A 15012-nucleotide genomic window follows, 5' to 3' on the forward strand; every position below is an offset into this window, starting at 1 on the left:
GCTTAAAAGGCATTCCCTTCCACACCGTGGCAAGGTGTGGTATCCTGTTATGCAGGATATTGCCACTGCAATTCTATGCCACACAAGAATAACGTGAAGGAAAATTAGAAAGAAGCAGGTAAGAACATGATCCTTCTTTTAATCCTAAAATATGTTCTAAATGGATATAGACCACATTAGAAAAAATAAGAAACTTCAGCCTAAAGAATTTCCAGTGTCTATTAAGTTTTCACGGCAGTCCCAGCACCTTAAATCACTGTTTCCATTTTAATTCAGGCTTTTGACTGAGTTTATGAAACTCTAATCACTTCAAAAGGAATTCTTACCTTGTCTCTAGCCTCGTTGAGAAGGTCTTCTAACTCTGAGAAGCTGAAACTGGCCACAGTGATGAAATCACTCATCACAGGAACAAACCTGTCCCCTGATTCTCGCATGCGTCTCTTCTGATAATCCAGTTCCTGAAAGAGATAGAGACAGGCAAGTGTCAAAGATTCCTCAGTGATGAGGAAGGCAGCAGGAAAGTCCATCTGTTTCACTTACTGCAGAGCATGCTCTGCTCCCACATTCATCCAGAGCTCTAACTTAGAAACCACTTTCTCAATAAGCCAGAAGTTTTTAGGTAAGAGAGGGGAGGTCAAGATGGGATGAAGGAAGGTCCTGGTTACAGTTTCACTTATACTCAAACAACAAGCACTCCCAAGAAAGCCATCAACATGGTAAGTTTCTAAAACAACTTTATAATTTAAGCATCAACTACATGAAGTGCTGCATTTTTTTCCCCTATGCAAAATGACAAATGATAAAGAGCTTTGTGTAGCAAATGACTTCAGGACTTTTAATAGTGAGTTTTGCTCCATCGTCTCTTCCCATGCTCAATCAAAATGCTGTATACTTGGGAAAATGTGCTCTGGATCTCTTCTTTATTTCTCTGAATACACCAGGTGAACAGCAAAAAAGACATCAAAATTGGTTCTTCCACTGAAGGACAAGTAGACAGATGTTAGGTGCAACATTTGTTCGCGTTTGTCTAAGCATTAGCTTGGACATCATAAAAGTGACAGTTATAAAAGGGGGCTATTGTGCTAAGAAGAGTTATGGTAAAAGTAAAAAGAATACATAAAGCCATAGGAAACAATGATCTATTTGTCTGCTACCTACAAAGAGAAAAAGAAACTTGATTGCAAGATTCTTTCTTTCTGGCTCAAGTTTTTTAGTTTTAAGCCAAGATTACCCATAGCTATCTCTTCACTTACTTTAATCATCATGCTTGAAACATGGAGAGAGCTACAGAGCTCCTGAAACTGGCTAATTTGTAGTGAGACTGGATGTCTCCCATGCCTGTGCTTGGCTTGTGTGCTGTTGACAGTCTCATGGGGACAATGAAATTGTAATCTGGGCCTCCTCTTTATTCTCAGCTGAATAATCAATGGCAATGATAAAGCCTGACTTTCTCTGTAGGGAAAGCAGCATGAAGCAGCAGGTCAAGTTACGATCTGACCCTCTGTTCCCTTTGAAAAAAAAAAACTTTTGTGCTGGCTGCAGCTCTAGCTCCGTGCATGTTGGGTGCTCATCAAAATAGTAGTTCACAGAGCCGAATGGGTAGGTTTGTAAGCATTTATGCTGAGAAACATCTTGGAATTTGCTCCACACGGTGCTGCTGAATGCCAAGAACTACTTTGGCCATCAACAACCTAAAGTCTGACATGATACTCTTTTGGTCTGGTGTGAGTTGGAAAGAGAATGTAACCACCACAAGGAAAGACCACAAAGGAGAAAAGGGGCAGGAAAGGCAATGTGGAGGTAGCCAGTGAAAGCCCACAATAAAGAAGTGCTACTTCCCCTGCTTTGCATTAAATCCTCTTCTCCTGGTTTCCTAACAGATCACAAGGGACATCCTGGGAGCACTGCTCAGTACACCACTTAGCAGTGAATTTTGTCCATATTACAATCACTTTTAAATGAACCATACAAATACAAGAAATGTCACTTCACATGCTTCTAAGATTTTTTTTTTTATTTTCAGCCACTTCCATTCTGATTTTTAAGCCTATTTTAACTGAAAGTTGCTCCACTCTCTCCTTCCCCCTTTCTCTGGTAGGTGAGCATAATAATTTTGTCATCTTACTCTGTTGAAAGCTATGACATTTGGAACTGTTACTTGAGAGCAGTGTTTTTCAAAGTAAAATCCAGATTAGGAGGTCTCTTTAATTTCAAATTCAGTTCTTCCCTGCAGAATAATTATCTCAAAATGCAAGAAAACTTTGAAACCACACAAGCGACCAGTATGACTACGTAATCAGCCAGAGAGCAACACCACAGAATAAGAAATTCCTCTGAATATTCTAGAAATGGTGTCTACTAATCATAGTAGCACAACAGAGGCTGGAACTGGCCCTGGTGAGCTGGTCTGCTGGCTCTCTAGAGGGATGAAATGATTCAGTCATGGTAGCACTTTCTCAAGTGGTGGTTATGATCTTCTTGCTGTGTAAGAGAAGGACTCTGCTCCCTTCCATTACTTATCTGTCCTTCTGGAAGCATTCTACACAAAGGCAACAGCTTTATGAATGTCTTGAAAATTAATGCATCTTATTTTTACACAGAAGTGAGCTGCAAATCCAGGAAGCCAAATGGTTTGTAGTACCTTTAAGAACATCTGACTGTGAAACTATTTTTAGCTTTCTATTCTTAAGGGGCCTTGAAGAAACACCAGTCACTGGAGCCAAAGCTGTGGTGAGAACACACTGGAATAGAATCAAGAATCACACCTTCCACTCCTCCCCCTTCCACCTGACAGTGATCTTCTATTGTTGCTATAGTGCTGCTTTTTACACGCCAGAAAACCACAAACTGAGCAAGCAGACTTGGAGGTGCTGGCAGCCTCAAAAGAAAAATATCATGGCAGGAAGAAGACTGAGGCAGGAAGATGGTGATTGTATGGGAAGGAGAGGTTGCCCATGGAACCCATGTATGGAAAAGAGAAGAAAAATCAGCTGTCAAGGCAAAAGGACAAATAATCTGATGAAAGAAAGCAAAACAGAATTAGCTACTCACATTTCAAAGTGGGGGAATTGTCTGTCCCAGCCAAATACTGAGCCTCTCTTCATGTCATGAACTCCATGTCAGCCTTCCCTTTACAAGTTCTTTTAATTCCCAAACACTGTACTCCATGTATGGAGCAGTATTTCTTCTCATTGCTGCATTCTCCCTTACCCCAACAGTCCAGAAATAAGGCTGGGAAAGTTTGGGGTTTTTTATTCACAGGAGGATCACTGGTTAATTACAATGAACTGCTGGCAACAGCCAGACCCGGGGCTGCTGACAGGACAAAGATACCTTCTTCTACCCCAGAGGCAAAAGCAAATTCAGGTCACGTGAAAGAAAATTGAACTCATCACTGTCTTGTCTCATGGTGAATGAGAAGGACTGGAGGGTCCTTTTAGTCCCTTGTAAATAGGTAATCCTTACACAGAAACCACCCAATGCAATTTCCAACAACTAGCTTCCATTAGTAGAGGAAAAATTCCACCACTGTTGCTTTGCTTGCCAGCTCAGCTGCTTCATTTTTAACTAGTCTCTCTCCTTCCCTTTGCCTTCCCAAGGAGTGCTTAGGATAGAAGATAGGGTTGCATATAACAGAGCACTACCTGCTAACTACTACTCCAAGAGCCATGTGAAACACTTGCTCAGCAGACATCCATCCCTCAGTAAGAAAGAGCATGAATTTTATTTCTTCTTTCAGTCCATGCCATTTTTCAAACTGTCCTTTTACTTTCCAGGTTGAGATCAAACAAGCTTTTCATTAGCCTTAACTCTGCTAAGATCATCAGCAGGAGCTCCACATGAGAAGCTTTTATTTGTTTTTTCTTGGTTAATGCATTCTGGAATGGAATGGAAAGGAATGAAAAAAGAAAGCCCACTTTATCTTATCATAAAATATATACTGCCCCTGATTCTGAGAGAGATATTGTAAGTGTGGCACTTTGGAAACCTTCAGATACTTACAGTTTCAACAGCTTTCAATCCAGTCTTTATGTTGTTGACTTCCTTCTCCAGCTCTACCAGGCTGCACAGGAGACAGAGGCAGAGCAGATAAAACAAAAAGAGCAGTGTTACACAGGGGTACAGGAACTGCAGCAGCACAGACCACTGGCCCATCACGTCTGGTATCCGGCCTCTGGCACCAGCCACGCCAGATGACTCGAAATGAGGGTAAGGGGATCTGTTGATGCTCTGTGCTACTTTTTGTATGTAAGATGAGGCAGACCCTGCTTGCCTGTGGTCACACTGAAGACTGGGATTTTCCTGGGAAGGAAAGGGGAGGTTGCCCTCAGAACATCTGCCCTGCAAGCTATGCCTAACCCTTCAGCCAGGAGCGTACGCCCCACAGCCAGCTTGCAGTGATCAGCTGACACACAGGCAAGGAGCACAGCGTTAGCACACACTTCACTGGAGTCTCAGATTATCTTTACATATGATTCTTACACCACATAACTACTAAATCCCATTAGCAGTACATTTACATGTGATTTTTTTAATTTTTCCTCCCTCACAATTTGAACATTGTTTTTTCCATCTGCACTTCTACCATATGGCAGTCCAGGCCATCTTACACTGTAACTGAGCATAGAAACATACTGTTAATGTTCATACATGCTTCCCTAGACACAAATGTTACACTGAATGTCTGCTCATCGTATATAAATGTGAGTTTCTTTTTTTCCTAGGACTTGTGAGCAAAATAAGTCTTTGATTTCCACATAGCTAGTGAGTACCTATTTGTGAATCAGCAGGCATCACCTCCAAATATTTGGGGAGTAGTAGCTTACATCTCCAAAACACCACTAAAGCTTTAATAAGTGCCTTTTAAGTGTGAAAATAGATTAATTTTTCACTTGTCTTTCATTAGTTGGACTAGTTCCATACACAAAGAATCATGTCTGGGTGAACAATATGCATAATATTTTTTGAGCAGTGCTTTGGAAAGAGAAAAAAAAAAGTTTGTATTTTGGGGGCTGGCTTCTGTATTCATTTTTCACAAATACTTCCAGAAATGGACCATTGACTTTTTTGCAGAAAGTATGATGCTTTTCATATTTCTGTGCAAGAATGATATGTGCAAAAGTTTGAACAATCTTCCTGAAAAAGATTTACTGTAGCCTCTGTGCCTAATTGACCCTATCTTAGAAACAAACCTGCAATTACCCAGAAAAAATAGCACACTTAGATGAACAACCATAGAATATGGTGAGTTCAGTCACAAGCAATTAGAATGTCTGATTCAGAAATAAAGTAAATACAGGAATATCTAAGTAAAGCTATCAATTCAGTTATTTACAATAAAAGCATTACAACTGTAAGGTTGGCAATGGGTTTAGAAGACAGAAATGAAAAACAAATTATGATAAGTAAGTTAACAAAAATAGCTGGGAACTCCAGCTCTGAGAACTAATAGCACTCGACTTACTTGACTTTTGCTGCTTCTGGAAGATGCTGCAACTCAGACTGGATATCTAGGATATCTGGATAATTCTTTTCAAAGATCATAATTAAGTAGTGCAAGAGCGTAATGTTCCTAAAGAAAACAAAATAAAAACAGAAGGTAGAAATGAGAAGGAAGATGGTCACGAGTAGGACGGTGAAAGGATTGTGATAAATCAGTGAGAAATATTTGGGTAGGAAATGTGCTTGTTTGAGCAAAATAAACAATGTATCAGCAGTTAGCAGCTGTGCTACTGAAAGGAAAGTGCAAAGGATTGAAATGGATTAATCCTTTATGGACCATCCTTCCTAAAACCTCAAGCAATATTATGGATCCTAATTTATTCTGGAAACACCAGCATGCTTCCATCCATGTGGGTAGATGGTGTAACAGAAAAGAAAATTGCATAACACAGTATAATATTTGTCACCAGATACTTCAGAGAATAAACAACTAACAGTACTAAATGGACATTAACTTTGAAGGGAGAAGCAAGCTGTTTTCAGAGGCAATGTGGAAAAAAAAAATCCAGAGTTGACTAAGGAGAGAAAAAAGTTCTTGAAGATTGGAAAAGCTGCAAAAAAACTACTGCAGTAATGAAACATCTGAGCTTATGTGTAGTGGTCAGGCTCACTAAAACAAAACCAGTGGCAGTCCAAGTAGGAGCAGATAGAATTGAGATGTATGAAGGATGCAGGACAGGGTTTAAGGAAATTTGTAAAGTAAACAAGGAATTCTGCATGTAAAGAGAACACACAGCCATAACAGCTACTTTAGGTGGGTGTTATGTGGTTAACCAACAGGGAAGATAGCAGATGGCTGCTGCTTCACTCAGATTGAAGCCTGGGAACTGCTGAGAGAACGCAATCTGCAAAGGACACCTAATATATGGAAAAATTAAGGCAAGCCACATTAAGGCAAAAAAGAGTTCAACATTAGCTATCCAACTGTTAGCCTTGGAATACAGAAAAGAACATTTTGGTAGTCAGAATAGTACTCTGTTAGTTCAAACTCTATTAGGTAGGGATGAATTTCTTATGATATTTTACTGCCATCATTCATTCTCTCACAGCCTGAAGTAATTTAACCACAACTATGGTCTCAGCAGGTCTTAAAATTCAAGGAAGGTGCAAGTTAGTTTTAGCAAGGAGTTTCCTTTCTCCAAGGAAAACTTCAACTGCTGGAGTTGAAATGTCATATTCTCTCTCCAGTCTCAGCTGCATTAATTTCCAGAACCAGTATGGGGATATGGGGCAAAACACAGAGTGACTATAAAGAGCTGCAGTCCATGTCCATGGACAGTAAGCTTCACATTCCCAAACCAGCTGTCTTCCTTATCTCCCTAGACACAACCAGGATCAGTCTCTCTGAGTTATGCCTTGTGGTTTCATTGGTAGTGCACATAGAGAAAACGTTTGTGACAGTCCTGCATCAAAAACATACTCCATGTTTCACAGGAGACATAAACAAATTTTAAAAAAATCTGAGCACAATTTTATATATATATATATATTTTTTTTTTTTTTTCAAAACCATGGCCATAAAACTTTGGTAGAAAGAGAAAACTCCATAAAAATCCTCCTCCTCCCCAAACTTATTTCAGTTTTGGTGAAATATATTTTGTCATCTATGCATAAGGTCTGCAACATCAGATGGACATTATTCAGAGAAATGGCAGAATTTGGTTGCTGTGTTAATAGCTGGTCTTAATTGCTGCAGAATCTTTAAGAGTGAAAAACACTATTTAAATGCCAAATAAGACACAATTTTCAATTGCCTACAGAGCAAAAACCAAACAAAAGCCCATTTTCACTACTATGCTAAGAGAAGCAGCAGCACAGTTACCAATGTATTTATGGCCTTTCACCCCACCTGTCTATGCTGGATTTGGTGTCCGCAATTTTGTTCAGGCTGGAGACTTTGAAGCCATAAGCGCTTCCCCTTTGGCCCTTGTTCATGTAATTCCCAAAGGCAAGAACTACTTCCAGGAGTTGCCTCAAACGCTTGCTTCGGATGAGTTCTTTGGATGCCAGAAGAATGGCTTGAAGAGAGAAAAAAGAAGAACAAGTTATAGTGGCTGTTTTTAACATGCTTGAGCCCATAATTTGAAATACCCTGAAGAGCATTTGCACAACAACTGCTGCAACTCTGTCTGTGTGCTCTCCTTCCTGCACCCACACACCCCCAGAATGAGGGCAACTGGAAGTAAAATGCCCTACAGTGAACTTGTAGGAAGCTCCTCTGAACATAGGACCAAGCCTGCTCTCCTGTTACCTCACACTATAAAAGCATAGCCAGTGAGAACAGAGGGAAGGCTAGTTTTCTGAAAATGTAGAGTAGAATACACTCCTTCTCTGCAATAACCATGGATGTGGTACAGAAACCACACACCTCCCCTCCTTCTAGGTTACACATTCCCAGAGCGTCAGTGTCCTGAAGTATCTATTCCAAGTGCCCTTTAAAGAGGGAAGTGCAAGGACTTGAGGGTGAAAAGAGGGAGATGATCTACACAGAAAGGCTATGAAAGTTTTTGGCAGCTCATCACAACCAGACAGAACGTTGTCATATTTGTCAGGTCGTATTTACAGTGTAACAATCACGGAACAGACTTTATTAAGTCAATGGGTGAAAGAAGAGTGTCAGACAGAACTAATTTCTTAGACAAGCCTTGGGCTCACTGGCTCTACAAACATAGCATGCATGTAACAGCACCTCCTTTGAAGACAAGCCTCTCTTGACCTTCCCTACCCCTCTGTCCAACTCATAGAAAAAGCTTTATTAACCATACCTTCCACTTTTGGTTTTGCTTCTGCCAACCTCTCTGGAAACTTCTTCTTAAAGAATAATGCTTGCAGCCGCTGCTGGTAGTGGTCAATCCTGCATGAAGGGCACAGGAAAGCCAACACTGAACTGGAACTCTTGAAGCCCAGGAACAGTATGCTCCCCACACAGTCTAAAGGTTGAATGTTCAGTACCATGAAGCCTAGGCATGGGATTATGGACACAGTTCAAACAGATAACACTACATAATCAACCTTGTTATGAAAATGGTGAACCTCATGTTTTGCTCTCAACTGAAAAGAAGCTGGAAGAATTCCCACTATATTCAAAATATAGTCATGGGAGATGCCAGCTACACCTCAATTAGCAGAACAAAATGTTAATCCTAATCAGGGGTGTAGCAAAGCTGGAACAAGAAAGAGGGTCAGAGGATGAGGAGATGAGATAGCTTAACAGAAAAAGGGATCTATATGAAATCCTGACCCCTGGCTACACTACATCTGACACTTGTATCTGCATTCCTTTTTGTGAACAAATTTAGGCAGAGGAGGCAGATTTCTGCTTGTTGTCAGGGCACAGGCCCTTATGCACACAGAGTGCTTCTTGTCAATAAAATTTGTGTCATGAACAGAAATATTTGTAACATTCACAGGCTTCTGGCAAACACAGGGTATAATGCTAGCCGACAATCTTGCACATTCCCCTGCTGTGCCAGATGATCCATTTTCAATAACAATTACAGCTCCTTCCAAGAAGTCCTGTGTGCACTCTTCCCGTAATGTATCAAACAGACCTGCTCATTTCGAAGAGGAAACGATCTGCTCGGGCCATGCGCTCAATTTCGTGTTTGTGCTCCTCCAACAGGTCAGTATCGCTCTTTTCAGGAACGAACTTCAGTAGCTAGAGTGAGAGACACAAACCAAACACTGAGATGTGAGATCCAAGGAAAATGAGAGGGGGACAGAGGAGCACAAACAAACCCTGGTGGAATGAGAGCCCTCAGATTTCTCTGCTACCACTGGGAAGCATTACATTGACTCAGCCGTGTGACCATAACTTCAAAAAAGTGCAGCTGTGTCTACAAAACTGACCTCTTCTAAACCCTTGCTTGCTGTTCTGTCTTTATCCTTCACTGACCCCATTAAGATTAATTTTTAATTCTATGGGGAATTTCCCATTTCAAAATCCTAAAGGCCAAGTGCTACTGCAACTTACCCAAGGGGAAGTACAGAGAGAACTCGATTCCCACAGCACTACTTGGAGTTTAGATTGGTGCAAACAAGAGCAGGATGTGTCCCAAACAGAGTGAAGTACCCATCGTGCCTATCGTAGAGTACACACAAAGCCTCATCTATCTCTCTCGGGTATGCCCTACAGTGCTGAAACAATAAACAATAACCAAACAACTGGATATGCATCTGACACTGGCTGCTAGTCATATGCTGACCTTAAAAGCTCATACTTGGAGAGATTTTTGACAGATCTGGTGGCAGTTGTGCTTTAGTATGGTTATAAATACTGCCCTGCACACACCCTCAGCTCACACCCACAAAACCCCCTCACATGGCATATGAAGCACTCTGCCTTTTACCACTTGCTAATACTTCATTGCACTCCGCAAATATGTGATATTCAAAGGTGTGGAGTATCAGAAGCTTGCAGTGACTTCTGGAGCAGCTGTGGTCATTCAGATAACATGACAAGTAGGCTATAAACTTCCAAAATGGAAAACTTTTTTGTGCATGATTAAACACTGTGACTGCCAAGAAAGAAGGAATCACATTTATTAGACAGTTCGTAATTATAATGTTTTGCCCACTCCTAAGGAACTTTCTCACATGTCTCTTTGGTCAAAGCATCATCTGTCACCTTCTATAAATGGAAATTGGGAAATGGTGGTGTAATTGTGGGAGGTTTTTCCTTACAAGTTATACATTCAACCAGGTGGTGGGGATGGAAATCCCTGGCTCCTCTTCTAATGTTCCTGTGAGATCCCTTCTAGTCCTGGCTCTAGTCATTGACTTACATGGCCTGGTTCCTGACACTTCCTGATAGAAAAGGCAGGTAAAGAAGTGAGATGAAGAAAAAGAAAATAGAAAAGGAAACCAACAATGAATAGGAAAAGCAAAGCAACAATAAATAATCAGCAGGAAAAAGTAGAAATGGGAAAAATTATGGAATGGAGAGGACATAAAAAGAAACCTCCTATAATCACCTATACCACCTATAATCATGCAAATTTTGCACCAAGAAGAGAAACAGTTAAATGACAGAGGTATACCAGACAACATTGGGAAAAACACTTTTCTCATGCTCTCCTGTGCAGCTCCACTGACATGACAGAGCCAAGTTCTCACCTGCAGAAAAACAGCAGTGCCAGTACACACATCCATTTGAGAAAAGGCAGTGAAAGACCTAAAAACAAGTTGTATCTGACTTTAGTCTTTCTCACCTGCTCAAGCATATCTTTCGCTAGGTCTTCTTGTTCATCCATCTTCAATATTGCTTGTCTGATTTCTTCATTGGACAGCTTCAACCTTTCAAAAGTATCAATCAAAAGTATCATTGTACCATTAGTGCAAAGCTTAAGTGACTGACAATTCAGAAAGTAGGAAGCCTGAAATGCTGCACTAAACAGGCATAAAACAACCACAAGTAGCAAGCTCTACTGTGAAGCTGCTATTCTAGAATATTCAGTAAGTGGAATAAATCAGTTCTAAATGCAGAGGTTTTATGAATAATATATTTTTATCCTCTTCAGCTAATCAAACACACATCAAAAATCAGATGGTGATTAATAACAATCAGGTCCTTCTAGATCAAAAGTACTTCCAAGTTCCCCCACACTGGATACCTCCCTCATTAAGTTCTTTTGCTATAGTAAAACCCTTCATGTCCATGTGACTTTTGACTGTGAGCTCATGTAACATCCTGACTTGTGAATATTAAAGCATCTCCCAGAGTAACAAATAATGGGACTGAAAACTCCCTTACTGAGAAAGGGTTTTCTTGCAAGAAAACTGCTTGTGCTAGGTAAATTCACTCTGTCAGCAATGACAGATGACAAAGGAACAGACAGCATCTGCATATCCATGTTTCATATTGTAAAACAAGCTCTGAAAACAAGAGCTTTTAAATGTTATCTGAGGTACTAAGATTACACTCTCCTTACCACCTACTCCTGTCAATCTGTGCACAATAAGCAGGAGTCATCGGCTACAACTGAACACAAAATCAATAAAGAAAAGAAGTCTCAAAGTCTCCACTCGAAATCCAGGATAGATTAGGAGGAGTCAAAATTTGTCATTACCAAGATGGTGCTTGATGTTGCCTGAAATGAACTTGGTTGTTCTCAGAGCAGATGTCAACAAAGGAATGCACCAACCCCAACCCATGATACTCGGTCATTTCAGGAGAGTAGGCAATATTGAAGTGAACCATAAAGCAAAAGCTATCCACAAGAAAATCTCCATTTTGGGATTGAAACAGTAGAGTGTAAAAAGAAATATTTGAAGACTGAAGTCTACAGTCTCCATGGATGTTCTACTATCAATATAATTAATTAACAGTAGAAAAAGAAAATGCAAATATAAATAAGAGACAGACCGATGCATGAAGCAAAATGTTTTAGTCTTCAGTACTAAGAAGTTCCATGTTGAAATTTCATATTGCCATTGGCATTTGGATAGAGTCACATTTTTGGAAAAATATGGTAAAAGCAAAAGAAAAAGTTGGTTTTTTTTTTTTTACAGACAGGAAATATTACTAAATACAAGAAACTTAAAATTTTTATTTTAATATTGCCCAATATATCCAACAGCTGGAAACTAAAACATGAATCAACAGACATTTGAAGTCTTGTATGTATTGCATCTCTGAACTAATTGCTCCTATTGTGTTCCAAGTTGGTCATCATGTCATCTTTCCACAAGGAGGAAAAACTGATACCAGCTAAGCAAGATAAAGTACTGAATTTCCAGAAAAGCTTCATAATTGCTCCATGCTCAGATGAGAAATAAGGATTAATAGCTGTACAATGGAAAGGTTGGAAACTTTTTACTTAAGGTCATTAGTTTTACACTGGATGAAAAAAAAACAAACTTCAGTACATGAGGTTCTGCATAAACCTCTACAACCTCAACCAGAAAGTGGAAGGGTTACTTTTGGACTAAATAGTGAATTGTAAAGTCTGTGGCTATGTGACTCTCAACCAATCAAACACTGTGACCAAAGAAGGACTAAAACTGGTGGCTGTAGGCCTGATCCCTAGGAGACACATACACACATGCCCAAACAATTCGGTGCCTGAAGTTTTTGAAGTGCCACATTTTGTTGATCGTTTTTCCTTTAGAGAGCACCTTTGCATTTTTCAGAATCTGCACTCTGCAGATTAGACTTAATTTGTAACACAGGCACACAGTCTGTGAGAGGGAATGAAATAAAGCAACCCATTAACACCAGGGTGGAGGGGGTTTGTTGCTACTTTCACAGAGTTTACAAAGAATTAGGGTGCATTTTCATGTTTTCCATGCAAATAACTAGGGTGCATTTTCATGTTTTCCATGCAAATAACTTGAGGAATTACTCACTGACCACACATTACACAGTGGAAGTACCTCTGTGTGTGTTTGGGGATGCAGTAAACAGGACCAAATAAACACGTTTGAGGTACAGCAACACAACAGCGTTGCATGTATTACCACTGATCTTGCTGTTCTGTCCAGAAGCCCAAGGATTCTAAGGATTCTGTTTGCTGCCATTCATCAGCATTAAATACTCTTGAAAACATCTTCTGTTCAAAAATAATTGAGAGCCCCAAGGACAGAGAGTTATACAAACACTGATTTCTTGGATGATTCTGTGCCCCACCAGCCATCAGCAGAAAAACATCTGGTTTGAATGGTTTAGCCCACAGTAGAGAAAAGCAGAAAGCTTGCCAGTCCCCTGCCGAGAAGCAGTTTAACTTGGTCACTTACAGGACTGCAACGGGGTCATGGTGCCTTGCAGGTGTGCATCCTAGATTATTACCAATCTAATCACTAGTAGGGAAGGATTTACAACAGAACAATCTTACTCTTCCAAAATGGGCTTGTTATTCTTCTGGGACAGGATGCCTTTCAAAAGCAACAATGACACAAAACACAGACCTTCCCATTTACAAACTGTCTGAATAACCAGCCAAAGAATTGTTAATCAAGTGATTCTATTTGTATTTTCAAAACTCATGCCCAGCCATGTAGCAGATCTTAAAGATGGCCAGCAGTAATGTGAAACACATGTGCTGGTTTTAAACAGAAGCAGGTGAACTGATTAAAGAAGAACCTAAAGCAGATGTGTAAAATCTTTCAATTTAAAACTGAAAAGAGGCATCCCTCAGAGCCTAAAACTCATATGAGAGAGCAAAATTAAAGTGGAATTATGGCCCAAAAATTTACACTACAGAAATTCTATTTTGGTATCTATTGGAAAGCTGCAATGACTTTCTTACAAGCTTTGCAGATCCAGGCACTCTTCCTCCAGCTGCTGGAGGTAACTCAATTTGGAACAGCATACAATTCAAGCTGTATTCCCTCTGCCTTACGCTTCTCGAAATCATGTATCCTGGAATCACGACACAGGAAGTAAATGTGACCAGAACAAAATACAGTGCCCCTTTGCTCAGCTGCAGCACATTCACTCATAGCACAAATACTGCCTGTTTTTGTTCAACAGGAGCCTGACACTGGCCAGATGAGGAAGGAAAAGGATCTTTACAGAGAATACTCCCTCCTTCTTCCCTCACCCATACATCTGGTGGCAGTATATGGAAGTCCAACTGCTTGAGTCATCTTCAAGCAATGTTAGAGCTCAACAAGTACCAAATAACTTCTGATATGGTACTTAGCCTGCCTCCCTCTATCCCCTCCGGCATCATAAATAATCTCTATTGACTCTGCAGAGTAATTCATCACTAATCTCCCCAGGACACCTCGACTGATTTAACACCAGCTTCACTTGCAGACATCAAGTGGTTTATTGTTTCGTCCTCTTGGAGAACGCCAGCAGCCGGACTCGAACATGCCTGGGAGACATGTTGCAGTTTTACATCAACTTCCCTTACAGACACCCAGTGCTCAGTCATTTTTTCTCCTAAAATATACCCATTGATTTAACTCACAGCAACCTCCCCCCTCTCTTTCTCCCTCCCATGAATCAAAGCAAAATTCTTGTCACTCATTAACCATCTCCCCCTCCAAGGAAAAAGTGAGTTACATCATCGGCTTGTTCCTAGCTTTTGAGAAGGAAGCATACTTTCCCACTAACAGAGAAATTGAGGGTTTTTTCAGCTATGTTAAGTTCCCATACCACAGGGATCACAGACCCACTGCTCCTTTTACCTTGGAGAAGAGGACTGGTTATCATGTATCAAGGACATTTTATACCTACCTACCACTGAACTACAGTGCTCCCAACAGATGCCAATAGCAGTAGCTGTGACAGTGACAGGCACTGAGTGATACTTAGCTATGTCCCAAGGCCAGTTTGTACAGCTCACCCACATCTTAGCTTTTAGTGACTGCAGAATACTCCATCTGCACAAAGTCATTTCACACAGGCTACTAGTTAATTCATTCCCGGACTTTGTGACTGAGACACAAGCCTTCTCTAACTCCTGAGCTCTCCTAAGGCCCTGTACATCTCCCAAAGTGCAGGCTTTTCAATATCTATGTTTTGGGAATACTGATTGTCACTACTCTGTAAAGACCTCCACT

The 15012-nt window shown here is 40.5% G+C and overlaps 1 protein-coding gene across 2 annotated transcripts in view; it reads right to left on the reverse strand.

The window, feature by feature from the left end:
* The window catches only part of DAAM2 (dishevelled associated activator of morphogenesis 2), a 200342-nt gene that overhangs the window by 13130 nt on the left and 172200 nt on the right, over positions 1–15012 (reverse strand). For both annotated transcript variants that reach the window (XM_041477173.1, XM_041477172.1), the window contains 7 exons: positions 10713–10797; positions 9054–9160; positions 8268–8356; positions 7352–7520; positions 5465–5572; positions 4003–4063; positions 327–458 (listed from right to left, as the gene is read on the reverse strand). In XM_041477173.1, coding sequence (XP_041333107.1) covers positions 327–458; positions 4003–4063; positions 5465–5572; positions 7352–7520; positions 8268–8356; positions 9054–9160; positions 10713–10797 — 751 coding nt within the window. The remainder of the gene's footprint in view (positions 1–326; positions 459–4002; positions 4064–5464; positions 5573–7351; positions 7521–8267; positions 8357–9053; positions 9161–10712; positions 10798–15012) is intronic.

The sequence above is a fragment of the Pyrgilauda ruficollis genome, unplaced genomic scaffold (assembly GCF_017590135.1).
Source record: "Pyrgilauda ruficollis isolate IOZ18807 unplaced genomic scaffold, ASM1759013v1 scaffold4, whole genome shotgun sequence".
Lineage (NCBI taxonomy): Eukaryota > Metazoa > Chordata > Aves > Passeriformes > Passeridae > Pyrgilauda > Pyrgilauda ruficollis.